At 44.8% G+C, this 26,628-nt stretch overlaps 1 protein-coding gene across 2 annotated transcripts; it reads left to right on the forward strand.

Moving 5' to 3' along the window:
• Positions 1-244: 244 nt before the first annotated feature.
• CCDC32 (coiled-coil domain containing 32) lies at positions 245-8,896 on the forward strand. Of its 2 annotated transcripts, XM_088670868.1 has the most exons (5): positions 245-318; positions 1,359-1,478; positions 3,377-3,632; positions 5,484-5,640; positions 6,735-8,896. In XM_088670868.1, the coding sequence occupies exons 3-5, from the start codon at positions 3,389-3,391 to the stop codon at positions 6,874-6,876; spliced, it is 543 nt and encodes a 180-aa protein (XP_088526994.1). In that variant the 5' UTR covers positions 245-318; positions 1,359-1,478; positions 3,377-3,388; the 3' UTR covers positions 6,877-8,896. The 2 variants fall into 2 exon arrangements, with proteins under 2 accessions (XP_088526994.1, XP_034967081.3); XM_035111190.3 differs by lacking the exon at positions 1,359-1,478.
• Positions 8,897-26,628: the final 17,732 nt, after the last annotated feature.

A 26,628-nucleotide genomic window follows, 5' to 3' on the forward strand; every position in this document is an offset into this window, starting at 1 on the left:
AGTTTTCTCATTGCTTTCTCCACCGTTCTTACCCCGCACCTACTGAGTTTGTCAAGGGGAACCGGAAGTCTTGTTTGCGAACCATTCAGCCTTCTTCTTTGCTACCTGCCAAGCTTCGGTGGTGATTGGTATCTCTCCGCAGCCTATGGTACCGGGAAAGCTGTGCTCTGTTCACTGATTGGCCAGTTTGGGACAACAGTCGGTTCCTCGCTCGCTCGCTCGCTCGCTCACCGCCCCGCCCTTCCTGGCTCCCGAGACTTCTGCCCTTTGTGGACTCTGAAAGCGACGGAGGAGGCAGAGCAGCCTCAGCCTGTCCAGGTAGGCGAGCAGGAGGGGACACCGGCACGTGGGGGGGGGGAGATTAGGGTGCATCGGATCCCATAGGCCCCAGGGGAGGCAGGGGACCACCTGGAAAAGCCACCGTGAGAGGCCTCTCCCGCCAGGCGCGTTTGGTCTCCTGCCCTTAATGCAAAGAGCTGCTCTCAGGATTCCTCAGAATGTCATCGCCGCCGCAAACACACACACAGCAGGTGTGTGTCCTGGCTCCCAATTTATTATTGCAAAAGCATCCACTTTTTCTTGGTGGTGGTGGTGAAATATGATTTTATTCCCTTGCCTTATTGTCCCATGTGTGCTATTGGTTTTATCTCGTGCGTAGCCGGATCCCAGGTCTGTGTGCACTTGGACGGTCTTGTGCCCCAAGTCCAGTGGCAGACGCCTGGCCTGCTCACAGCGACCCGGGGAAGTAGATGTGGCTGTGACCCCCCCCCCCGGCCTTACTCCTAACCTGCTGCTTCACATCAACGAAAAGAGCAGATCGCTTAGCAGTTTACTATTTTGACAATAGCTGTAACATGTACATGCGAAACGCGGGTAATGAAAACATTCACACGACACACCACACGTAGACAGGCTCGGTCGTCCTTTAGAAATACCGGTAGCAGATGTCCTGTTCTGCGTTTAATTCTGGTTTCCCGGTATACACTGCGATACAAGAGCAAAACTCTTAACACTGCAGCAGTGTGTGGAATACCGATCATCAGGGTGCTTGTCACCCCTCCCCCTCCTTATCAGGATAATCCATTCTGCTAGTTTTTTATGTGTCCTTCCCACTCCTATCAGTTGGTATTAAGTGTGCCTACTGAGCATGATCAGTCTTTGTTGGGCTTTCTTTGGTTTCCCTGTCACAAGAAGTACAAGCAGCCACTTAAAGACATTTCTGCTTTGCACATACACCTAGTTTGCCCCTTCTGCGTATGTGTAGACTTCTCATTCTGCTAACTCTGCCCAGAATGCGGCAATTACACTTGCTGAGGTCTATGCTGAATAAAGCCTCTCCTGTTATTCCTACCCTTTAGATTTTTTTCCCTAAATGTTTTTCGTATGGCTGCACACCTTGAAGTTTCCTCCAAGCCTGCTGATACCTTCCTTCTTTTGCCTACCTAAAGATTCATACTTGGAGAGTGATTTCTCTATTGGTATGTAGGATGGTTTGTCAAATGTGATGGTCTGCCTATGGAATACCCCCTATTTCCTAGACATGCTTATGTGAACTGGTCCTGAACCTTGTGGTTGGTTGGTTGGCCAGACATTTAAAGTTGTGAATTTAGAACGTTCCGAGTTTTCTGTGCTCCCTTGTTGTAGTCCTTTTTCTAGCAATCAGGGGCTCCTGATTGTCCTGGGTATTTTTTACATGTCAGTGTCCGTTTTATGTTTCTATATAGTGAAACAGACACTGGCAATTTTCTCAGTGACTTTCCACCTTGCTGAGGTAGGGCACTTCACTGACACCCCCACCCCAATCCTGTGCATTCACCACCATCACTCTCGCTGTAACTTCCTACATTAAAGAACAAACAGCTTCCTGTCATCTATCACAGCAACACATGAACCATGGGATTCAAACACATATAAATACATGGTGAAATACATGTACTTTTCTCTTTCCAAAGTATTCCTCTGTCTAAATGTTGGGAGAGTTTGAATGATCGTATCTTGGCTTGATAAACCAATATATGAACAAGCCTTGTGCCCTTTCACTCAGCACTTCCATTCCTTCCTTTGTTCCTTTGTTAGTTTAATAACCTGGCTTGACAACCATCTGGGCTGTTACATTAAGTGTTCTTTAGCATAAACCCCATTCTTTTCCTATACCCCAGCTTTAATCTTGTTTTTTACTTGTTATTTCTTTCAGCACTCCTCCCTCCCCTACAAACTGATGCTTCTAAACTGATTCCCAAACCCACCCCAATTCTCTAAATACTTTTATTTATTTCTTTATTTATTTTAGCCATTTATATGCCTCTTAAGTCATTTCCAACACTGTGTGCCAGACTGTTATGGTGCTTTTGAGATTCAGGTGAAAGATTCTAAGTTATTTCCCAATCACTTAGCTTACAGTCTTAACTGAGAGAATTAGAATCATAGAACTGTTGAATTGGAAGGGACCCCAAGGGTCATCTAGTCCAACCCCCTGCAGTGCGTTAGAATATTCATTATATCTCAACAATTTAAGCAACCACAGCAGTTAATTAATACATATTTTAAACCATCCCACAGTTTATTTTGTTTAAGTCTGTGACATATACCAGATCAGCTATGTCTGCTCAGATCCACCCTCCATATGCATGACATTTTCCCTAGACATGCTACTGTATATTGGAACCGATGAAGATTGCACCTGAAGAGACTATTCAGGCTATTACCTGGGACACAGGTCTTGTTTTAGATTTTTAAAAGTTTTAAAGATTTTAAAAGGGAAGATGAACAGGGACAACCTCTGTGCATGACATTGCGGCCTGGCATCAGTAATTTTACTAAACCGAGGCAAGTTCACTTATACTGTAGTGCAATCCTACACATGTCTACCCATATCTATGTACCATTGACTTTCTTGGGCCTAACTCCCAAGTAAGTGGGTATGGGATTGCAGCTTCAGAAAAGCACTTCAAGCTGTAACTTTCAGCTTGAGATCCAAAACATAAGCACGATGCCTTAACTCTTCCAAAACAAAAAACAAAAACCACTCTGTACCTACAGCCTAATCCTTTGCATGGAAACAGGAATATGTAAAATTTGCAAAAATTTAGGCACCAGCTGGGCATTCTAGGAGATAGAAAGATGAAGCTGATCTCTGTAGAGGGTGCCACTTGTTAGGCCAAAATGTTTAGGTGCCTGGATTTTTACAAGCACTCAGTAGTCTTTGAGCAGTTTGAGTTCTGGTTTTTGTGTTTGTGTTTGTTTGTTTGTTTTGTTTTAAATGAGAACTGAAAATCCCTAGGCTTCTCATCTTTATAGGATAGAAGAGGGAGGAAATGTATAGATGTATGCATTGTATTATGCAGCTCATAAACTACATATTTTCCCCCCACCCCAGGATTTCCCCATCATGATAATGATTGAAAGTATCGACTCCATAGTCACGATTTCCAGCCAGGACCTCTGGGCTGAAATCTGTTCATCCCTGCCACATCCAGACAAGAATGATGAGTCAAGCAATGCATTTGCAGATTCGTTCGCAGATGCTTACGTTCATGCAGAAAGTCAGAATGAAGGCATGAGCGCCACTTTCCAAGAAAGCATGAAGCCCTGGGCACCACTGAAGGATTCTGATGCCTATTTGGCATCTTTAGGTCAGTATATTGGGAGCTACTGAGTTGGAGAATTTGTTGCAGTCAATACCTAACCTTTGAGAGTAGTAATTATAATTATTAATACTGCAACATGACAGGAGGGGGGGGTTGTTCCATTTGTATGCATTTAATCCCAAACAGCAAGTATTAGTGTTTTGATCAGCTGAAAATCAAGGCTTTTGGAATAAAAATCCATTCAGTCCAGAATTGTATGTTAAAGACCAGGCATAGGCAAACTTGGCCCTCCAGATGTTTTGGGACTACAACTCCCATGATCCCTAGCTAACAGGACCAGTGGTCAGGGATTATTGGAATTGTAGTCCCAAAACATCTGGAGGGCTGAGTTTGCCTATGCCTGTTAAGGACAATGGTGGACATGGCCTGAAAATCTGTGACCATTGTTACTTTTTGTGTAATTCATTGATCTCAGTCTCTCCTGTACATTTTTGGATCTTCTCGAGACTTCAGAAAGGTTCTACAATTTATTTTTAAGAGCACTGGAATGATAAGGCAATTACTTTCTTGATACTTAACAGAAGCAGGCAATGTATGAGAGAAAACCTTTGCCCAATTTCGTCTAATTTATTCCTGCATAAAACTCTGAAGAGTATATTAGATTGTTCTTTCCAATAACTTTTGTGCAGCGAGAGAGGAATATAATCCATCTAGTGTTCTGCTGGGAGAAGAAAAGAATTTGCTGCAGCTAAATTTCCAGAACAAGAACGTGAAGACTTCCATTAAACTTCTTGCTTGTGTGCTCTGCACCCAATAATTTCAGTTGAGTCTCTCCTTTCAAATATTTGTAGGCAGATGGGTGAGCAGTGATCCTTAACCTATAACGAAATGTACTTCTATTGTTTATTTTAGTGTAGATACAGATTTAATGCAGAACCATTTCTGATTTCCATTTTTATTGTGGGTTTGGGAATGAGAACATGAGTGGGCAGTGGAGGAAAAAGTAGTTTAGTGAGGCGTTGCATGATAGTTCTTTTTTTTTCTTTCAATTCTCTGACAAAATTAAAATGAGCAAAAGTCAGGACATGGAAGAGAAATCTCTAATATATCACTGTGGTAAAATGGAGACTTTCAGTCAGAGGTGCCCAACCTAGGGCTGGGCAATACCTGGTTTTCAACATCGTGCTATATCACCAGCTAAACATCGCAATATACTAATATATCACGATGCCTGAAATAAAGATGGAACTATGTAGAGGCATTGGCTGGCTTCTTCCCTCATCGTGCTTTTTGCATAGCACACACCCACACACGCACACCATGATTTGCGATATATATTGCCCGGTCCAAAATTATGAAACCGACAATAGGGTTGACATATCTTGAAGAGCAAGAAAGAGGATAGCCCGAGCCAAGGCCAGCCTGAGCCGAGGAAAGAGCGCCACCCTCTTGTGCCCGAGCCTGGGTTGCCCAAGCTGAAGCCCAGAAAAAAACAAAAAAAACCTTGACATTTCCTTTAAAATGCAAAAATCTGCCCAGATGGGCATGTTGGCCCCCGAAAGAAGACATGTCCTGGTTTTCCTGGACATATGGCAACCCTAGATATCACGATATGGACTTCAAACCAGTTTTGGACGGTATATCGCCCAGCCCTAGCCCAAGCTGTGCTCATCCACCCCAGATCTTGTTGGGTTCCAACTCCCATTAGGCCCACACAACGCAGCCCATAGTCAGGGATGATGGGAACTGGTGGTCCAGCAACAATGGACAGCCACAGGTTAGTCACCCCACCTTAAATGGTGATTTGCAATTCATACGAAAAGCCATGAAATGGTTTGGATTGAAAATTCCTGATTATACCTTGGCCACACTTGTGTGATTCTCCCCCCCCTCTAGAGAGAAGATTGATGAGAATAAAGGGTTTGTCGCAGGAGGTGACCTCCAAAGACATGCTGCATACTCTTTCTCAGGCGAAGAAAGAATGCTGGGACAGGTTTCTTCAGGAGAAGTCCGAGTCTGACTTTTACACGGAGGGAACTGAATCTGATGAGAGGTAATTCAATGAGGCTTTTATTCATGCAGCGGCTTTTGAAGTGTACGTCTTATAGAAGTGCGCACCCCTTATGGAATAAGGGCTGTTCTTAATTCAAGCCACAGTTTGCCCTCAGCACTGTTTTCAGTGCCAGGGCTCAGGTCAAAACACACTAGGGTGTTTTTCCGATCATGCACAGACTGGAAAAACCCCTTTGTGCTGTGGGGAAGCAGGGTTGGATTAGGCACCCTCTGCTCAGCACCCTCCTAGACCACCCCCATAAAGTGATACCAGCATCACTCTGCTGGCGTGGAACACCATTCCACTTGCCAAATGTGCAGGTGTGGTGCATTTACTGCCTGGGGCTACTGCAGGCAGTAGATGGGCTGATCTGAACTGAGACCCACTGGATCCTGAGCCAGCCCCATTGCCAACACTTGTTGGCCAATGGCCCGGTGCAGCAATTTGCCTGCCCCCCGCACTGCCTTCTGCCTCAATTGATGTGAGTGACAAGATCTAGTGGTGTCTCTACCACTCCCTGTTACTGCCTGGTCTGGGTTTGGATTGCCCTGCTAGTCTGATCCTAGAGGAGACTTTCCCCTAATTCCTACGGTCTGTGTATTCTTCTGTTTCTGCTCTAGGTCGAAAACTCACGTCATGTAGAAAACTAGTCCATTGGAGAACTGTTCTAGCTGAGCCATTTCTCTCTGTGCTAGTTTTCTGTGTGTTTCTTCATAGGGGAACAAGGGACTCTCCTATCTGCAGTCTGCCCTCTCTGGAGAGGACCTGCGCTGAACCAATAGATGTCCCTCAATAGCTGCTTGTCACAGAATTCCCTAAACCTTTGGAGTTTAGCCCAAACCCGAACCTTTCCTAAGGCTATCGTAAGATGTGGGGTAGCTTGGACTGAGAGAGTGAGTGGCGCAGGGTCACCCAGTGAACTTCAGGGCTGAGTGGGATTTGAATTTGGGCCTCTCTAATCTGACGGTCAAAAGTTCCTTCCATTACATTTAGGTAGAAAAGAGTCAAACTGATTAGTGGGGATGGGGTGGGGGCTGATCCTCCTCTTTTGCCTTCTTTCTTTATTGTTCCCTGTCCTTTCTGCTTTCTCTCAGCACCCTGGAACACTTGAAGCGTTGGCTACAGCCCGAGAAAGTGGCCGTCAGCACCGAGGAAGTGCAGTATTTGATTCCGCTCGAGGCTCGTATAGAGAAGCAAGAGACAGAAGAAGAACTGATGATGGCTGCAGAACAGTGAAATGTTGACCTTTGCCTCCAGTCCGGGGACTGGTGGAGTTTCTTTTAAAGCAGCAAGAGGAGGGAAGTGCCACTGCTTGGTGACAGTAGACTATACTTCCCTGCCCCACACCCACTGTACTTCTTAAGTTTCAGTGGCTTTGAAGTTGCAGATTTAAATCTAGTCATATGCAAGAATCTACTAAGATGACTGAACATAAAAGGCAGCGGATATAATCTTTGGATAATGAGATGGACTGGAGTCAGGCATGGGAGGGAAGAGTTCATCCATTTGCTTCGCTCTTCTCCTTTATGGTCTCTTTTCTTTGGGTCTGCATCATCCCCAGAGGTTTTTGTTGTATTCTTTTTGGAGGACTTGCATGTACACAGATCTCGTAAACTGCATTATTTTAGACAATTCTTCACCTCGCACTGCAGTGGACTGTGCAGAAAATTGTACTCTCAAATTTCAGTACGTGGAAACATTCCTTTCCTTACAGCATTTAATCCCCAAATGTATGACTTCTAAGACTGAAACTCGTGTGTATCTCTTTTCCCAACTTTTTTTTTAAAGCCCAAGCGTGCCTGTATCTTTTCCTCTGTGAAGTGAAAAGCAACCGTGGGTGCAGTTTTGAGTGATCTTGGCAACCTTTGCTTTTGGTTTTAGGAAGAAGAAAAAAATTGGGGGATAAAATACACACCACTACATTTTACATGCAGTTTCAGTCTTAAAGAGATGAAGCGTCTTCTACTGGGGAAAAAACAAAAAACCACAGCCCTCTTTTTGTTAAAATTGATGTCTTTGTCCTTGCAAGCAATCAGGTCTTGAATTGAAAAGTGTAGTAGTTCATGTAGTTATTTTCTTAAAACTCTGAATTTAAAACTCTTCTGGAATGGAGCTACTTTGCTTTGCCATTCATGAGATCTGATTTCCCCAAGAATTTTTTCCAGCTAATAGAATATCCATGCTTTCTTCTTTATTCTCAGTTTCCCTTGCTGCAAGAAGAAAAGAAAAATGTATTCCGAAACAATATGGAATTAAAACTGTAGGAATTTAATTGGCATAAATAAGACCAAGTATGAAATCAGTGGTGAGCTGGAAAAGGAGGGTGTATTTCATTAAGCTTTTTACTCCCTATTCACTTGTGTGTGTTTTGTGTGTGTCAGTGCATGCAAAAGGAGGTGAAAATGTTTGCACTGCAGCCACATGTCATGCCCTGACTTCATTTTCATTACGTTCCCTTACTCCGTGGCCATCCATAGCCCTTCACTGCTCCCTTCCCTGATACCTTTCAACATATGTAGCAGCCCAGGCCAGTTGCTGCTTTTGTGCCATTTTCCCCTCATTGACTTTTTGCTTCTTGCAAACAGTGGAGTTGCAATAATGCAAACAATCGGATATGATTGCACGGCGATATCATCGAGGGCAAACTCGGTTTGAATATTTTTGTTTGCCATTGGTGATGTTGTTATGTATGAATGGCCATATAGTGACTTCACTGGTCTCAGAGTGCTTTTTTAAAAAAAGGTAACAAAGCAATAGCTGAATTGGGTTTGGCAATGCTGGCAAGCCAACATGGCAAAATAGGAAATACCGAACCTGAAAAAAATTAGCATAGCACAGTTAAAGTATGCAAGTAGGTATGTGTGTTTCTGAAGTATTTGGAAATGTGTGCTGTGGTTGCCTCCTCTCCAAAATTGCAGTTTTGCTGAAATAATCCGGAAATCTGTTAGACAAAACATCTCAAAATTGGGGAAGTTTACATTTTATTATTTCCCATCATTATATGCTTCGCTTCCCTCTGAGTTTTTCTGCTCTGATAATATGTTATGGATGGTGAACTGCATATATTGCTGTCACATTGGTGGGATAGTCTCTAGGTTGTCTATTTGGGTAGTTAATATGCCTTTTAAAAATTGAGTTTCACTGACTTCTGTCTTGATCCATCAAAACATGTTTGCCTGTTGTATAAGTGATGTACCTCTGTGGCTCTTCACATTGTTTTGTGTTGTGATAGAAGAACATGTGATTTCAGAACTGAGGCTTTTAAAGTTTGCTGTCTTTATTTAGTGTCGTCAGTGCAATGGGCTCTATACAGAGCGTAGAGGAATTAGGAACACACACACCCTTTCCCAGTGAATTAAAAGGATAGGGCTCTCCTTCCTTGGAGGTTGGATGGCCATCTGTCATGGATGCTTTAGTTGAGATTCCTGCATTGCAAAGAGTCAGACTAGATAATCCTCAGGGACCCTTGCAACTCTACAGTCCTATAATCCTATGAAAAGGAGGCATCGGGACCTGAGAAAGAAGTAGCAAGAGGGAACGATTAAGTGGGAAGGATTAGGAACAGGCAAATTTAAACTAAGGAACAGCAAGAACTAGCGGAGGCGGATCCATTAGGGAAAATGTGGTGCTGCCCCACCAACCTCAGATTCCTCCAAGTCCACCTGCCTGCCTTCTTATACTCAGTTATGCTCCTGGTGGGACGTGGGTGGCGCTGTGGTCTAAACCACAGAGCCTAGGGCTTGCCGATCAGAAGGTCGGCAGTTTGAATCCCAATGATGGGGTGAGCTCCCATTGTTCGGTCCCTGCTCCTGCCCACCTAGCAGTTCGAAAACATGTCAAGTGCAAGTAAATAAATCAGTACCACTCCGGCGGGAAGGTAAACGGCTGCTCTGGTTCACCAGAAGCGGCTTAGGCATGCTGGCCACATGACCCGGAAGCTGTCTGCAGACAAACGTCGGCTTCCTTGGCCAGTAAAGCGAGATGAGCGTCGCAACCCCAGAGTCGTCCGTGACTGGGCCTAACGGTCAGGGGTACCTTTACCTTTATGCTCCTGGTTAGAGGAGAGAACTTAACAGGGAGTCCTGCTTAGGATAACATGCTAAGCCGAACTTCAGCTAAGCTCAGTGTGGGAGCAAAAAGAATTGGGACAGAGCAGCTGCAAGCCCATCTCTGGGAGCCTGGACAATTGTATGGTCTCCAGAAGCCACAATTTGGTTGACCATGTCATGTGAACCAGGCCTGTGTTCCCTGTTTAGTACCGGTAGGAGACAAGAGAAGCAGAACTATGTCCCTGTGCATGATGCAGTGTATGGGCAAAACCCTAGGTTCATTACACAGTTAATATTTCCTGCTAAATGACACATCCATGGAGAAATTGCTATCCTGGCAGGTCAAACAGTACTGAGTGTTTGTGTGTGTGTGTGTGTGTGTGTGTGTGTGTGTGTGTGTGAGAGAGAGAGAGAGAGAGAGAGAGAGAGAGAGAGAGAGAGAGAGAGAGAGAGAGAGAGAGAGAGAGAGACATCATATTGGTTCCATTTTAAAATGTACTGCTAGTGCTAATCACAGCAATTGCCCTAGACTCTGAAGAAGCATTAATTAAGACACTCCCATTTCCTCTGTGGCCCCATGTTGATTTTGCCAATAATTTTTATTGATTTTTCCATAATTTTTAACAAATTGCCACCAAATTAATACAAATTCAATACAAATTTAAAAGCTGACTTCCAACCCACCCCCAGATGTCCCCTCTTTGCTGCTCCCAATAAAATAACTTCCAACTATCATTTCAAAATATGTTCATCCCTTCTCCCTTACACATCGCCTGTTCAATTACCAATTTCTGCTGTGGTTTTTATACATTGTTATAACCTGTCCTCAAAATAGCTGAGCAGAGTAAATCCTCTTTAATCTACCTATAGTAGTACCATTTTTCAAACATTTCCTTCTGATCCCTCTTGAGGAACACTTTGCCTGAGAAAAGCATATTTTGCTTCCTCCCAGACAACATACACATATTCCTCCCTAACATGGCCTTGAACATTGCTGACTGACATCTGGCCCCCAGTAATCAACAACTCAGCCTCATTGGTGCAGCGTGCAGAGCGTGAAAATGAAACCCCTAGATTTTTTTTTTTTGCATAAATATAACATATACATGACTTTGTACCTTTTAATGTCACCTGGATTCAGCCAGATGTTTCAAGGAGGGGCAGAAGCGGAACATAAAGGCAGCATGCCTCCTTGTATCTTGTTATGCCTGCCCAATTTCTGTGATCAGCTTAGATATCTTCCACAAGCGATCTATCCGTCCCACAGCAGGCCAGTGGGTAGGGAGGAAGAGATTGGTGGAATATTAAAAGAAAAGTCTGCAGGTAAGAGCTGCTTGACAATGGAACCGGGAGGGTGGGCTCTTTCCCATGCTGGAGGAAGTCTTCAAGCAGAGGCTGGACAGCCACATACTGAGGATGCTCCTCAGTGTGGTGTAGTGGTTAAGAGCGGTAGACTCGTAATCTGGGGAACCGGGTTCGCGTCTCCGCTCCTCCACATGCAGCTGCTGGGGGACCTTGGGCTAGTCACACTTCTTTTAAGTCTCTCAGCCCCACTCACCTCACAGGGTGTCTGTTGTGGGGGAGGAAGGGAAAGGAGAATGTTAGCCGCTTTGAGACTCCTTCGGGTAGTGATAAAGCAGGATATCAAATCCAAACTCCTCCTCCTCCTCCTCTTCTTCTTCTTCTTCTTCTTCCTCTTCCTCTTCCTCTTCCTCTTCTTCTGTGAAATAATGGGATGGTAAATGGAGTACTACCTTATTGTTTATTTTATCTTCTAGGCCTGTGGTTACCAATTAGCTAAGTACTTACTGCAGACCCCCTGTTTTTCAAAAGCCAAGCAATGAACTACTAAAGGGACCCCTGACCATTAGATCCAGTCATGACTGACTCTGGGGTTGCGGCACTCATCTCGCTTTACTGGCCGAGGGAGCCAGCATACAGTTTCCAGGTCATGTGGCCAGCATGACAAAGCCGCTTCTGGCGAACCAGAGCAGCACACGAAAACGCCGTTTACCTTCCCGCTGTAGCGGCACCTATTTATCTACAGGACTGTAATCTAAAGCCTTTGTCTAAGACCTTTCCTGGTATCAATGTCAAGCTGACCAGTCAGTAGGTATCTGGGTTTTCTCCCACCCCTTTTTTTTTTTGAAGATCAGGACATTTGCCCGCCTCCAGTCTTCAGGAAGCTCATATTTCTATTTAATACCTATTGTCACCTCCTTGGAGATGATGGAGACATGCTTTGCCTACAAATGAAATCTGCAGAAAAACAGAATCTGTTCTTTTTCTTTTCCATATTCAATGAAATTGTAGCTGCCTTGTTTATCTTTTGCATTTTCTTTCACTACTATAAAAATTGGCATTTCCAAAGCAGCATAGACTATAAAGCCTCAGTTTCCTTCCACAACATTACTGTATGAAGGAAGAGATTTGCAGCGCTGAGTGCTTTTAAGGGATATGGATTGCCATGGTAACCATTGACTTCTAAAGACCACACAAATTACATATTTAATTGAAAGGCATGTTTTGATTTTGACTCTGTTTTATTTTTGTATAGTTTATCTGCCATCTTTTTGTATGTTAATTTGGTGTGGAGGTAGGGAGATGAAAGAACATTGAGAATGTTCCTGGAATAATTTGAGGAATCTATTATATTATTTTTAGAAAAGATTGTTCAACCTCCTCTTCTTGGTTCTGTTTTGGACATTAATGTATTGTACTCAAGGAATACGACTGAAAAAAATAAATTCAAATGCAGATTGGACACTATTAGATTCCACCAAATTCTCTCTCTCTCTCTCTCTCTCTCTCTCTCTCTCTCTCTCTCTCTCTCTCTCTCTCTCTCCATATACATATATAAATATAATTTTTATTAAATTTTCTATTTTACAATTTAGAATATTAATTCATACAACCTTAAAATATCAATGGCTTTCTTCTCTTTCAATGGTTCCTTTTGCATAGCATAAATCCCTGCATATTTTATATCAACTAAACCGTTCAGTATTCCATTATTACTTTCATCAAAACTTATTTACACTGTTGAATTTATCTTAATGCTGCCAACATTTCAAGTGTACACAATCCCCCCCTATATTCAATAAACATTTTCCAATCTTCTTTAAATGACTGTTCTTCTTGTTCTCTTATTCTATACGTTAGATCCACAAGCTGCGCATACTCCACCAAATTCAACTGGAGAGTTGGGATGCAATTCTGTACATACTGTCCTGGGAGTTGGTCCAATTGAACTCAATGTGACTTACTTCTGAGAAAACATGTTATTAAAAAAGTTGGGCGCCATCCCCACTCTCTGCCCAGTGGTAGCAAGATTCCAGGGGTTTCAAGGTGCTCACCCAGGGTTCGTGCTCCTTTAGAGAATTGAAGATGTGACAGTGATTGTTGGAGCTTTAAGAAGAATGCAACATTTTGTTGCAGGACCTACTTTTTTTTTTTTGCAAAGGCAACAAAGGACGTTAGCACACAAGATATATCTGACAATGAAATCCAGACAGCAAGACTTAGCCCAACACCTGATTCCACCATGAGTAGCCAATTACACGAATATAGAATAATTATGTTGAAGAACACACTCAGGAGTCTCCAGACATAATGGTAATTTAAATTATGGTTTTAGGAGAAACTGTTTTGTGTCGTGCTGAGTATGTCTCAACATAAGCACTCAAAATTAAGCATTGATTGCCTTAGAAGGAAAACACCACACGTAAGGTAAAGGTAAAGGATCCCTGAACTCCAGTCAAAGGCGACTATGGGGTTGAGGTGCTCATCTCGCTTTTCAGGCCAAGGGAGCCGGCATTTGTCCATACACAGCTTTCCAGGTCATGTGACCAGCATGACTAAACCACTTCTGGTGCAACAGAACACATGAAGAAGCCAGAGTGCATGGAAATGCTGTTTACCTTCCTACCGCAATGGTACCTATTTATCTGCTTGCACTGGTGTACTTTCAAATTGCTAGGTTGGCAGGAGCTGGGACAGAGCAATGGGAGCTCACCCCATCACGGGGATTCGAACCACCAACCTTCTGATCAGCACGCCCAAGAGGCCAGTTGCGCCTGATTGCCTTACAAAGAAAACACCACATGTGCACCTTAATGTCACAGTACAGTATTAATACAAGTATTCAGTTGCAACCCCCAAATGACTCATGTTTATATTATGCCATGAAAAACTGCTTTAGAAATGGAATTTCCACTGGTACATGCAAGAAGCAAAGCAGAAGGGGATTGGTGCTTTGGTTAGAAGGTGCTAATGGACTATCTGTTGCACCACAGGTATGGAGATAAACCCTGACTCAGGCATAGGCAAACTCGGCCCTCCAGATTTTTCAGGACTACAACTCCCATCATCCCTGACCACAGGTCCTGTTAGTTAGGGATGATAGGAATTGTAGTCCCAAAACATCTGGAGGGCCAAGTTTACCTATGCCTGCCCTAACTCTTTGTGCCTTTGAATTGTACAAACATCACAAATAATTACATAATTTTTTGAATAACAAACTGCAGTTCTAATGGAAGCTATGGACTTGAAATACTAGCTGTGCCTGCAGTCCCCATAGAGAACAACCCAGTTAATAGCTGAAGGGTTGGTATTGTTATAAATTGAGGGGCATCCCCTAAACCTAAGAAATTAACAAATGGTAGAATTTTTATTATTTGGGATATGAATGAAAAATACAAGCTGCAGAACTGTTACCAGACAAGGAATCCCTGAGCTGGTTTATGCAAACCAGATTGGCAGGGCTTGTTAACAGCAAAGCCATTAACAGACAACGGTGCTAATTACTGGTCATTAGCACATCCAAGGTGGCATTAGTGGGTTAAACCACAGAGCCTAGTGCTTGCTGATCAGAAGGTTGGCGGTTCGAATCCCTGCAACGGTTGCTCGGTCCCAGCTCCTGCCCACCTAGCAGTTCGAAAGCACATCAAAGTGCAAGTAGATAAATAGGGACCGCTCCGGCGGGAAGGTAAACGGCGTTTCCGTGCGCTGCTCTGGTTCGCCAGAAGCAGCTTTGTAATGCTGGCCACATGACCCGGAAGCTGTCTGCGGACAAACGCCGGCTCCCTCGGCCTCTAGAGCGAGATGAGCGCTGCAACCCCAGAGTCGGACATGACTGGACCTGATGGTCAGGGGCCCCTTTACCTAGTACATCCAATACTTTGGCCACCTTACGAGGAGAGAAGACTCCCTGGAAAAGACCCTTATGTTGGGAAAGATTGAGGGCATCAGGAGAAGGGGACGATAGAGGACAAGATGGTTGGACAGTGTTCTTGAAGCCACCAACATGAGTCTGACCAAACTGCGGGAGGCAGTGGAAGACAGGAGTGCCTGGCTGCTCTTTTCCATGGGGTCACGTAGAGTCGGACATGACTAAATGACTAAACAACAACAACAAAGCACATCTAAACGGGACAGGGGTCATGCTGTGGGTTAAACCACAGAGCCTAGGGCTTGCCGATCAGAAGGTCGGCAGTTCGAATCCCTGCGACGGGGTGAGCTCCCGTTGCTTGGTCCCAGCTCTTGCCAACCTAGCAGTTTGAAAGCACATCAAAGTGCAAGTAGATAAATAGGTACTGCTCTGGCGGGAAGGTAAACGGCGTTTCTGTGTGCTGCTCTGGTTCTCCAGAAGCGGCTTAGTCATGCTGGCCACATGACCCGGAAGCTGTACGCCGGCTCCCTCGGCCAGTAAAGTGAGATGAGCGCCACAACCCCAGAGTCGTCCGCGACTGGACCTAATGGTCAGGGGTCCCTTTACCTTTACCTTTTAAGGTGCTACTGGAAGGATTTTTATTATTATTTTGTTTCGACTCAGGAAATAATTAAAACATCTCAGCATGGTACATTGAAAGCATATTGATCTTTCTGGGAAAATTTGTTCCTCTGACAGCTTCAGGGTGCCTTGATTATTATTATTTTTTAAGAGAGGCCCCCCCCCCCTTAAGAATTGAACAGTTGCATTTCCCCACATTTGGCTCTGGGAATGTCCTGAAGCCAGTGAAAGTAAGTCTGTACTCCTTAGCAATGTGTTGCTTAGGAAATAATCATCAAATCACCTGAGGGAGAGAAAAATGGAAGTGGCACAAAGCACCAGGTATTGTCAGACACTGACATTATTTCTGATTTTTTTAAAAAAATAACAGAAAGTTGAGATAACGTATATTCTGACTGGGGAATCCATCTGAAGTGATGGTGCCATACACCTCTGTGGTCATAAACACTCTAGTGTGAGCAGATGCGTTTAGCGTTGTGGCAACAGTTCTCTGGAATTCTCTTCCCTTTGAAGCAAGCCCCATATCTATCAACAGGGCCATCCAACAGTTGCCCTTTGTTTCCACTGCTCGAACCGGGTTTGATTCCCCGCTCCTCCACATGCAGCTGCTGGGTGACCTTGGGCTAGTCACACTTCTCTGAAGTCTCTCAGCCTCACACACCTCACAGAGTGTTTCTTGTGGGGGAGGAAGGGAAAGGAGATTGTTGGCCACTTTGAGACTCCTTAGGGTAGTGATAAAGCGGGATATCAAATCCAAACTCTTCTTCTCTCTCTGGAGCCATTAGCTATCACTTTGCGTTCTGGAAAGGAGTACTGGAGAGAGGAGGAATAGCATCTTTTAAACTTTTAGACAACATTATCTGCATGGTAAGCAACCCACAAGAGGCCCTGCCTAGTTCAAGGGAGCTAGTTCAAGCTGAACAGATGGCAGGTCTTCCTATTAGCCTTCACAAATCCTGAATCATGTATTTTAATGTAGCCCCAGGTACGCAATCAAAGCTGAGAGAAGCAGCCAATATTCCAAACGGCAATAAATAGTTCAAATTCCACAAAATATAAACAAGCTGTATACAGTACTGCAAATTATTTTCCCAATGGATGCTCTTGTTGTGGTTGTTTTAAATGATACCGATCGATGGAACAGTCCCCAATTGTCTTTGTTTTGCCAAATTGTAATAATACATTTTTTTTCTATTTCGTCCAGATGCTCCCCATACCCCTCCATCCTGGCATTCTTAAAAATTGACAAAATCTAATTTATAATTTTGTATTCCAAAAAGAACCCTGGATTAGCATTGAAAAACTATTGTTATAGGCCAGATGGAAGGCGGTGGAGCTTTCATATCTGTTGTGATATTCAGGCACATTTCAAATATGACAGCTTTGTTTTATTATTAGGAAGGTTAATAAGAAATGAATTTCATTAGAACAGGGTAGGTTACAAGAAAAAGATGCATGGGTCTTGCCATTTCTTAATCTAACTCCTTCTGCATTACAATCTATACATTGAGGATATTGGGGGGATGGGGGTGGAATGGCAGCACCATCTTTCTCCAGTTTGTTCACCACTCATGCCACAAACTACCACCCACAGTTCGGGGATATGAGCTTGCAGTGTATCATTTTATCTTGGGAGAATTTATTCAGGTCGTGAAACTTTTATGACAATGATGCTTCGATGTCTACTGAACAAGTCAGACTAGTTGTAGGAGACCCAGGGCTTAATTGGCTGCATATTTGTCGGTTTCAACATTTATTGGCTAATTCTGTCTTTAAGGCATACACTGCTAGACCCCTTACTAAATTTGAAGGTTTTTTTTTAAAAAAATTAAATTTGGGTCATTGGGGCAGAGTATTAGTATATGTGCTTTATTTTTTTAAAACAACATCAACAACTTTTTGTTATGTTTCATTAGAAGGTCTTAAACTTACCTGAAAGGAGAACTCACAAGTGAAAATAGATGAATATAAGTGGAAAGACTTTTGGGGGTCTAAGCCCTATAAGTCAACCTAATTTTATGGAATGGAATATTCCTTAAAAGTTATGTACAGTACAGGTAGTACCACACAGCTTTGCAGCTTTCTGATAAGCTATCAAATACCCCATACTATAGGATTGTTAGCATAGTTGTGGTAGCAGGGGGGAATTTTCCCACTTAATGGTAGGAATGCTCTTTGGCATCTACATTTTGGGCTGATGATTCTGAAATTATTATTATTTTAATTAAATGCCCCATTTAAGTCTCCCTACAACTTGGTCTTTTGAACTTGTGGGGTGATCAAAAAAAATGTTTTCCACTGTAAGGAACATCTTACATGGATGCAGACTGCAGCAAGAACTTATTTGGCTCAGAAGTCAAAGATGCTTCAAGACTCTCGTTGTGGTATAAGAATATGTGGACTCTGACTATTGATGAGAAAATAACTCACATATTACATGTTTCTAAGAGTAGGGAAGACCCAGAACGTTCCTATACTATTTGGTGAGATTGCATTTCTTACATGTCAAATTCAGATATACAAAGCTCTCTTCCCCCACCAAATTGCAAAATTTGGCTTTTACCGTGTGTTTTGCAGCTTGCATCTTTCAACAATATATGCTTTCTACTTATTTGGTGGAAAACATGGCTTCTGCACTGCTCTGCTCCTACGTTTTGCAATTTTGGTTGTGCTTTGGTTGTTTTTCATAAATGCAAACTTTTTTTTAAAGAAAGAAACCAGTGAGGTTTAAAATCTCAATGCTTTAGGCGTGAATGTGCTTTCAGGCTTCGTTTGGAATTCCTGCATAGATGGAAACCCACCGAGGTCATTTAAAGTGAATGCTGGTGGATCATGAGGAAGAGGTCGCCGCAAGCACCCTTCTTCTCCGGTAAGGGCGGAATAAAATTTGATGCAAGGGGATGAAGTGGGAGGAGAAGAGTAGCTCGCTGATTTGAATAAAAGACGGCGGTTGGAGGGGGGCGAGGGTCTGCTTCTGCGGCTCACTTTGCAAGGCAGAGCCAGTGAGCGCGTTGTTTCAGCACCACCAGGCGAGGACAGCTCCCCATGGGGCTTCCTTGATCCAGCCTGGACGATGCTGCGGGGCAAAGGGACGAGACTAGAGCCCAGAAAGGCTATTGAATCTTCTCTGAAACATCTAGCGGAAAGACAAGGGGAGCAGAGAGAGGAGCAGCCAACACACTATTAAGAACTCGCGTCTTCGTAGCAGCTCCACTCCAGACTGATCTACAGAAGACACTTAACCGCCTGCTGAAAAGCCACTTGTAGCTCTCCTTCTACTTCAAGGGGATTTAAAAGTGTTCCTTCGCGGAGAAGCAAGAGCCAGAACCCTAAAGGCAGGAGGAAAAGGTTTGGGAAATTTACTTTTTTATTTTTATAACTTATTTCCCCCTAGCGTGACTCTGTGCGATACTCCGGGAGCTGCCCTGGCAAAAATCTCAGCCCTGAGCTTAGACTAAGGATCGAGATTAGTATCCGGGATTCATTAAAGCGGCAAGTGAGTGGTGAGCAACGCGGCAGGTCTGGGTATGTGTGACTATTGCTGAAGACCATAGAAGTTCAGAGAGCAAACAAATGTGAGTGCCCTGAATTCTCCCGGGGCTCTCTGGGGCATTTAGCTATTCTCTTAATTCTTTCAAGTCGCCTGTTTCAAGTTCCTTCAAGTCACCTATTTGGGGGCAGGGCAGAAGGGTTCAAACGCTGAAAGATCACACATCTCTCTCTCCCAAAATCCCTCAATAGTAACAATAACAATAATAGATGATAATTATTAATTGTGCTTACGTCACACCCCTTATCTAGTTGTAATCCCCTATAGGGTAGGTCAGTATTCTCCATATTGCAGGCTGAGACGTTTCTCGGTTAAAGAGTAGCTTGCCTAAGGCCACCTAATAAGTTCATGGCAGAGGTGAGATCTGAATCATGGACTGTCAGATCTGTAGTGAAATAATGGATTGTGTGGGTGGGAATTGTTAAGCATCTTATTAGAACAGAAGCAAACTGTCCTGTTCTCACCACTGGTTTGTCAATATTATTATTCCCCATACTGTAGTTGTTTTTGTGGGGGTTGATGAGGCTGGTGGGTGTGTGGCTTGACTACAGCCACCTAGTGAGTTCACGGGAAGAGGAAAATTAGAGTCTGGCACCTCTTGAATGTAGCTATAGACACATACCACCCTTTTAAAACATGTTCAAAGTGCACTTCCCCAGCCCCCAAATAATCCTGGGAACTGCAGTTTGTTTAGGATGGTGGGAATTGTATCTCAGGGCTGGGGGCAGTAAACTACAGTTCCTAGGATTCTTTTGGGCAGTGCTATTTTTCTAGACGAAGAGGTGCCAGAATTCACCATAAACACCTTCCTTGTTCTCTTAGAGTGGCAATGGAAGCCACCTGAGAGGTGCCAGAACTGAGTTCCAGTGAGTTCTGGCTGCATATATGTGTGCTTTGAGTGTGCTTTGAAGGTATGGCGTGCCTATGCAGCCTCAGCCTCTGAGCCACTGCACCACTTCTTTTTGTACAAGCTACTATGCTACACCAGCATGAAGTTTTTTTAATCCTCCCAGCAGTGGCATAGTGGGGGGAGGCAGGGGGGGCATTGCCCCGGGCGCACAGAACCAGACGCCCCTTGTGGATATCCCCGTTGCATGCCCTCTGCGCCTGTTGGTGGCGAGGGCTGGGGAGTGGAGGGTGAAGAGACGTACCACACCTTACGCTTTTCCTCCACAGAAAACACTACCATGCAGGAGGAAAGTGTCTATTGTCATGTTATGTCTTGCTAAGCAGCTGGCACTGGCCACTCTTCCTGTGGGCTACCTGCTTTCTCTTATAGCTGAAGTGCTTTCTCTATAGAAAAAGTGCACTGGGAAAAGTCATGATGTTAATTAACATTCTACAGATCCTGGTAGGTTTTGTGCCCTCGTTTGTCATGCTGCTGGCACACTGCCTTTGGAAATGAGTCGGGCAATTACTGAGCAGCTTTCTATCGTCTGGTGACAAGGAGTGCGTGTGAATGACATGAGGCTGCCTTGGGTCTCCCTAGCAGTGAGTCAGAAGGGAAAGAGATATGCTCCAATCCAGCATCTATTAACAGACAGCACAATCTTTATTGCAAGTGCCCTTGAAATGGTCATGCAACGTGGTAAGAATACAAAGTTGGTTTTACTGATGGAAGGCTGAGTGCCTTGGTCAAATGGAAGTAAAATGTTTGCAGGCTGCTGTGCCCACCACCTGGAAGAGAATCCCAATGAACCAGGCTGGGAAGCAGAAACAAGGTGCTCCATCTTCTTGTTGGCAAATCATCATTTTTTTCTTTTCTGCAATCACACCCACCTGCAATCTGAGGGGGCTTAAAATCAGGTCAAAACACTATTTTATCACATTTATGTTTATTTTGTCTATTACATTTATACCCCACCTTTCCTGCCAAAGGAGCCCAAGGCAACACTGGTATCATGTCTGAAGCATTCATCTTAGTCAGTACCTTAAGAGGTACCGTGTTTCCCACATTTTAAGACACCGTCTTATAATGATTTTACTCAAGAAAATAAGCCTATGGCTTATTTTCGGGGGGTGTCTTAGTGGTTCCTGCCTCCTCCTGCCGCGGCCGGCGTTGCTGCTGCTGGGCTGGCAGCACCCTGCGAAGTCAGGAGAAGCCAGCCAGACCGCTGGGGGGTTTAGAAAAAACGTCCGGAGCGCGTCCCAATGGCAGTGCTCCTCCTCACCTAATGGCAGTGCTCCTCATGTGCCGCAAAAGCCACTAAACAACTGGGGGGGGGTAGAAAGGCAGCCGGAGCGCAGCCCGATAGCAGCGCTCCTCACGCACCACAAAAAGGACACAGAAAGCTGCCGGACAGGGGGCTAAAAAGCAGTGAAGCAACGGCCACAGCTTTAAATGGCTCGCAACGCCCCCCTCGCCGCCGCTAGGGCTGCCGAGGCTGGATCGTGCCTTTCATCCCGCGCCTGCGCTGCGCGCCGGATTTTGCCCAATCCATCGGGGAGCAGGGAGCGCTCAGAATCTGGCAAGGGGGGGTCTCTCTTCCCATTTGGGCGCCTGAGCATTGCCGCTTGAAAGGCTGGAGGCTCTCGGCAAGGTGGTCTAGAGGAGCGATCGCGGAGCGCTCCTCTCTGCAGCTGCCGGTTGCGGTGGCGGGCGGCAGACAAAAAAAAAAGAGGCCAGGCTGCTGCGCTCCGCCCAGCGCTGCAGGGCGCTCCGAGCGCTTGGCGCTGCGGAGCTCTCCTCTTTGCAGCTGCCGGTTGCGGTGGCGGGCGGCAGACAAAAAAAAAAAAAAGAGGCCAGGCTGCTGCGCTCCGCCCAGCGCTGCAGGGCGCTCCGAGCGCTTGGCGCTGCGGAGCGCTCCTCTTTGCAGCTGCCGGTTCCGGTGGCGGGGCGGCAGGCAAAAAAGAAAAAAAGAGGCCAGGCCGCTGCGCTCCGCCTGGCGCTGCGGAGCGCTCCGCTCTGCAGCCGCCAGTTCCGGTAGCGGGGCGGCAGGCTGCCTCGGGCAGGGAAAAAAAGAGAAGCTAGGCTGCTGGCTCGGGCGCGCGGAGCACCCCGAGCCTCTGAGAGCCAGCAGGACGAGGAGGAGGCTTGCCGGGTCGTCGCCCAGCAGCGCGCGCGGAGCGCCCCGAGCCTCCGGCAGCCAGCAGCAGCAACAACAATCCCAGAGGCTCGGGGCGCTCCGCGCGCGCTGCTGGGCGACGACCCGGCAAGCCTCCTCCTCGTTCTGCTGGCTCTCAGAGGCTCGGGGTGCTCCGCGCACACTGCTGGATGCCGACCTGGCAAGCCGCCTCCTGCTCTTGCCGGCTCCCAGAGGCTCGGGGCACTGCACCATGCCTCAGCCCCCACAGCACTGAGCGCGCCTTCTTCGCCTCCTCTTCCCTCAGCGGTCTCGCTCCTCGGAGGTATGGCTTATTTTCGGGGTATGGCTTGTATTTCCTGAACGCTTAAAATCCTGCTATGGCTTATATAATGACTACGTCTTAAAATAGGGGAAACACGGTATGTGTGTAGTTTGGTTGGATTCCTGCAGACGCAAGAGTAATTCCTGCATTTATGTCCATGCAAGCAACTTCAAGTGTGAGCAAATAATTCATGGATCTCAGGGCCACTTTGATAGTCACAAAATTCGTGCACAGAAAGTACTGCCAAGTAGGAATAACTATGAAACATATTTGTAGATATTAGCATGTGATAGTCCTATCTTGGTATATAGATATAGATTGTTTGTCTGCTAAGCAGCTATGACTTCCAATACATACACATTTTTAAAGCCCTCACATGTCGGATTATAGTGCATGTGCAGTTTGGGTGTTAGTTCCTATGTACAGTATCTTCCATACAGTGCCAGATTTATGTATAAGCTTAACAAGCTATAACTTAGGGCCCCACACGCGTGGGCCCCCCCAAAAAAATTTAAAGAAAAAAAAGATAAAAAAACAAATAAAATAAAACCTACATACAGCAATAGTGTTTTGTGTTGTGTAGGCTCCTATGATGTAAGTAATGGGCCCCGCCTATTAGCCTGCTCCCTAAAATATCACTGGTTTGGTCATTTCTATATATATGGTGCCTACATAAAATAAGTATTTTATGATAATATATATATTTTGTTATGTGCAAATGGCTTTAGATACCTATTAAGTCCATAAATTACCATATATTCAACACAAAAAACAGTGGCAATTTGCTGTTGACAAAGGACAGCTGGGCATCTAAAGGGCCGCCCCCATTACCTTAAGTAGCTTAGGGCCTCATCAAACCTAAATTTGGCCCTGCTTCCATGCATGGTTTGAATATAACACATGAAGCAAATCTGCTTTGGCAGCTTCTTTGATTCCTTGTGCATTTTGCAGCACACAGGACAACAGAAGTAATAGCAACACACATTTGATTGATCCTGCGTAAGCAGATACCAGGACAACTCCCTGCCAAAACCCTTTCCCATTCAAACACGGGAGCTAACACACTCATGTTTCCGCTTGACTGAGGGAAGGAAAAGAAATGAACTAAACTGCTTACAAGAGGAGGCATGCTCCTTATAGTGTTTCCACACCAGATATCCAAAAGCATCGCACATTGATGTACTGATTGTTGCTGATGTGGAATGTGAGAACATCACTGGTGCCAGATGGAACATGGTAGTAAAACTGCACATTTAAGCCAGTCGAGATGTTCGATTAGGTTTTGCTTACATTAGCATGTTGTCAACACAAATGTAGGGCTTATCCATGGAAAATACAGTCCCAAGCGTTCTTTCTAGAAAGTAAGTCCCATTGAACTCAGCAGGAGCTACTTCTGAGTGAACATGCTTAGGATTGCACGGTAAACTCTTGTCATCCTCATTCAGTCAGTCTGTTCAGAATTCACTACTGAACAGGACCAGTCTGGATGTAGGAAACAGCAAAGAATGTGAAGGAAATGTATTGCAGTGAAGAAAACAAAGGTTTGATGCTCACATGCATGGAAAATCTCTCCCTCCCACAACGTATGTGCTTATTGGCCATGATCATGCTCTTCCCTCATAGAAGTCTTCCCCACATTTCACCAATCCCTCACCCTTTATTGGAACTGTTTCCAGGTGAAATTCCTTCCACAAACCCCTCTTACACTCAGCCCCTCTTCTGCTTCACTTGGCAGACTTGGTTCAATTTGCAGACTTGATCCCCTTCCAGTGTTGCACTCACCACTTCCAGGAGCAGAGTGCTGACATCAGGAGTGGGATGGGGAGAAGATTCGGAAGGAGCTGGCAAGCAGATCTATTATGGGATTCATGCTATACCTGGCTATGTAAAGAAGGTACTGCTTATTAGAGTGCCTATTAAAAACCATTCACACATTTCCAATTTCCCCCCAGATGGAAAATATCAGCATAATGCATAATTCATTGGCATACACTGGGAGTTTTCTTCCTCTGCAAAGCTTTGGATAGTGAATACAACTCAATATTCCCTGCGGAAAGAATCAGTTCCCCAATGCTTTTCTTTCAGTGGACATTTTGCTCCTCCTTGTGGCAAGATATGGAATACTCCAAATTATCCATTGGCAGATCTTCAGCTTTGTTTCATATTGTACCTTCTTGGCAGAGAGCTACTAATCCGAGTCCTAGTCAGTCCCTGGAGTCCAGTCACACCCAGAGAAATGATGCAAATGGATTTAGGATGACAACCTCACTGCTGTTTTCTCCAGGCAATTTGTTTTTTCCTGTTTTGCTTACACCTTGTTGTTGTTTAGTCATTTAGTCGTGTCCGACTCTTTGTGACCCCATGGACCACAGCACGCCAGGCACTCCTGTCTTCCACTGCCTCCCACAGCTTGGTCAAACTCTACCCACCAAAAAAAGCATTCTGGCATTTATCATGTGGAATCTAAAACCTGAATTTTACAAGCTATTATTCAAAGAGTAACTACAGGGATGGAGGTGTGTGTGCTTGCTTTATTGATGGCTTTATTTAATTCTCTCCCCCACCCCCATGGTGGTTCTTCATTTGTGGTGCTAGATCCTTATTTCGGCTCTATAGGGGCTTCTGCTGTGAGGATTCTCATTCGGTTCATAGTATTTTGTAGGTGGGAAATGTTATTCTTGAATTAACTGCTGTTGGGATTGCTGTGTCCCCTCCCCCCTTTAATTCATTGGTTATACTGGGGTTCCGGTTTCCGCCTGCAGGAATGGCGGACCTGTTTTCCATCTCTCTGACCTTCGTGAGGAATTTGGCGGTTGCTAGGGGAGTAAATGGCAACCCCCTACCCTCTCCGGGGGTTACGGAGAGGGGCCGCTGGCCCGCGATGCCCCCAGACCCACTCCGACTGTTTTTGGAGTGGGGGGAGCTTGGGCTGAGCACTTACGAGGGCCAGGACTCCCGGACGCTAATCTGCATGGCGGGGATTTCCATGGTTAAAGAAGATAATTAGGCTTAAATCTATGGACATACTTCAGAAGGAGGGGAAGAAGCGCTGTTTACTGCTGAGAAATTTATGTTGCTGAGGGAGAGGAGTCAAAGATTGTACTGCATCTGGAAGAAGGATTGATGGGGACAGAGCGATAAGGGGAGTGAGTTTTTATTTTTTTTCCTTCATATTGTTGCCTCGTACCTTCCCGGACGCGATGTCCTGGCTTGTTTGGAGTGAAGGAGAAGCAAAAGACTGTGTGAGTTGAACCTTATAACTGTGGTTACTGAGCATATTTTTTAAAGATGTGGAGTTGCCGATGAGAAAAGCCCCCCCCCCTAGTTGGGCGGAAGGAGTTCTGGACGCGCTCGGAGGATTTATGAGCTGTGACGCACTTTAAATTGGAGCAGCGACCTGAAGCTAAGTTCAGCTATAGGGCAAGGAGATCCATTAATTTACCAAGAGTTTATGGTTTGATGTTTGGGTCTCCTGCCTGAAAAAGCTGTAAATTCTATAATGATCGTAAATCTTCATGGCTATGAGAGAAACGAAAGTGATTTGAGCTTTTCAAGATGGCGCTGCTTCGGGCTACTTCGACGCAACAGGGAGCTCCATTAAGAAGATTTATGGGGAGGCTGGACTGATTAACTCACACAGGAGAAAGAACATCTGTGAAACTTTGTTTGATATTTATCTCAGCAACTGGGAAACAATCGGATGAAAGTGGAAAACATCTATGTGACTGTAAGGGGAAGATCTGGATTATTATGAGCTTGGAGGACGATTTGAACTTTAGAAAAAAGACGGCAGTGGACAGTTGCGAGGAATTCCCAATTTCTTGAAGCATGGGAACCCAAATAAAAAATTTTTTAGATGATTTGGCATAACATTCGGTTTGATTGATATATATATGTGTATAATTTGAAATATTGAATGTGATATAATTGGTTTTAATTGGAAAATTAATAAAAATATTTTTTTTAAAAAAAATAATTCATTGGTTATACTGAAGGCTGTGCTTTCCAGATTCTCAGTGTGACACAGTAGCCTCCCAGATGGCTTGGAAGACAGTTATGCTCAAGAAGAGCAAAAATGCCGCTGTCTGTGAGGAAAAGAACAAGATACCTTCCACCCATCCCCATTCCTCACACAGGAGCCAACCACAGCGGCTGTCAGATCTTTCTTCAAAACTGGTACTGTAATGGGATAGTGTCCTCCACCAAACTTGAAGGCAGTAGAGTAGTTTAGGGGTGTTGGGAAATAACTG

Source organism: Zootoca vivipara, chromosome 1 (genome assembly GCF_965207765.1).
Source record: "Zootoca vivipara chromosome 1, rZooViv2.hap1.1, whole genome shotgun sequence".
NCBI classification, from domain to species: domain Eukaryota; kingdom Metazoa; phylum Chordata; class Lepidosauria; order Squamata; family Lacertidae; genus Zootoca; species Zootoca vivipara.

Excerpts from the sequence above, each read along its gene's own strand:
- CCDC32 (XM_088670868.1), top strand. The coding sequence starts at position 3,389 with ATGATAATGATTGAAAGTATCGACTCCATAGTCACGATTTCCAGCCAG. Across the intron at positions 3,633-5,483 it reads TGCCTATTTGGCATCTTTAG|AGAGAAGATTGATGAGAATA; the intron begins GTCAGTATATTG and ends CCCCCCCTCTAG. Across the intron at positions 5,641-6,734 it reads GGAACTGAATCTGATGAGAG|CACCCTGGAACACTTGAAGC; the intron begins GTAATTCAATGA and ends GCTTTCTCTCAG.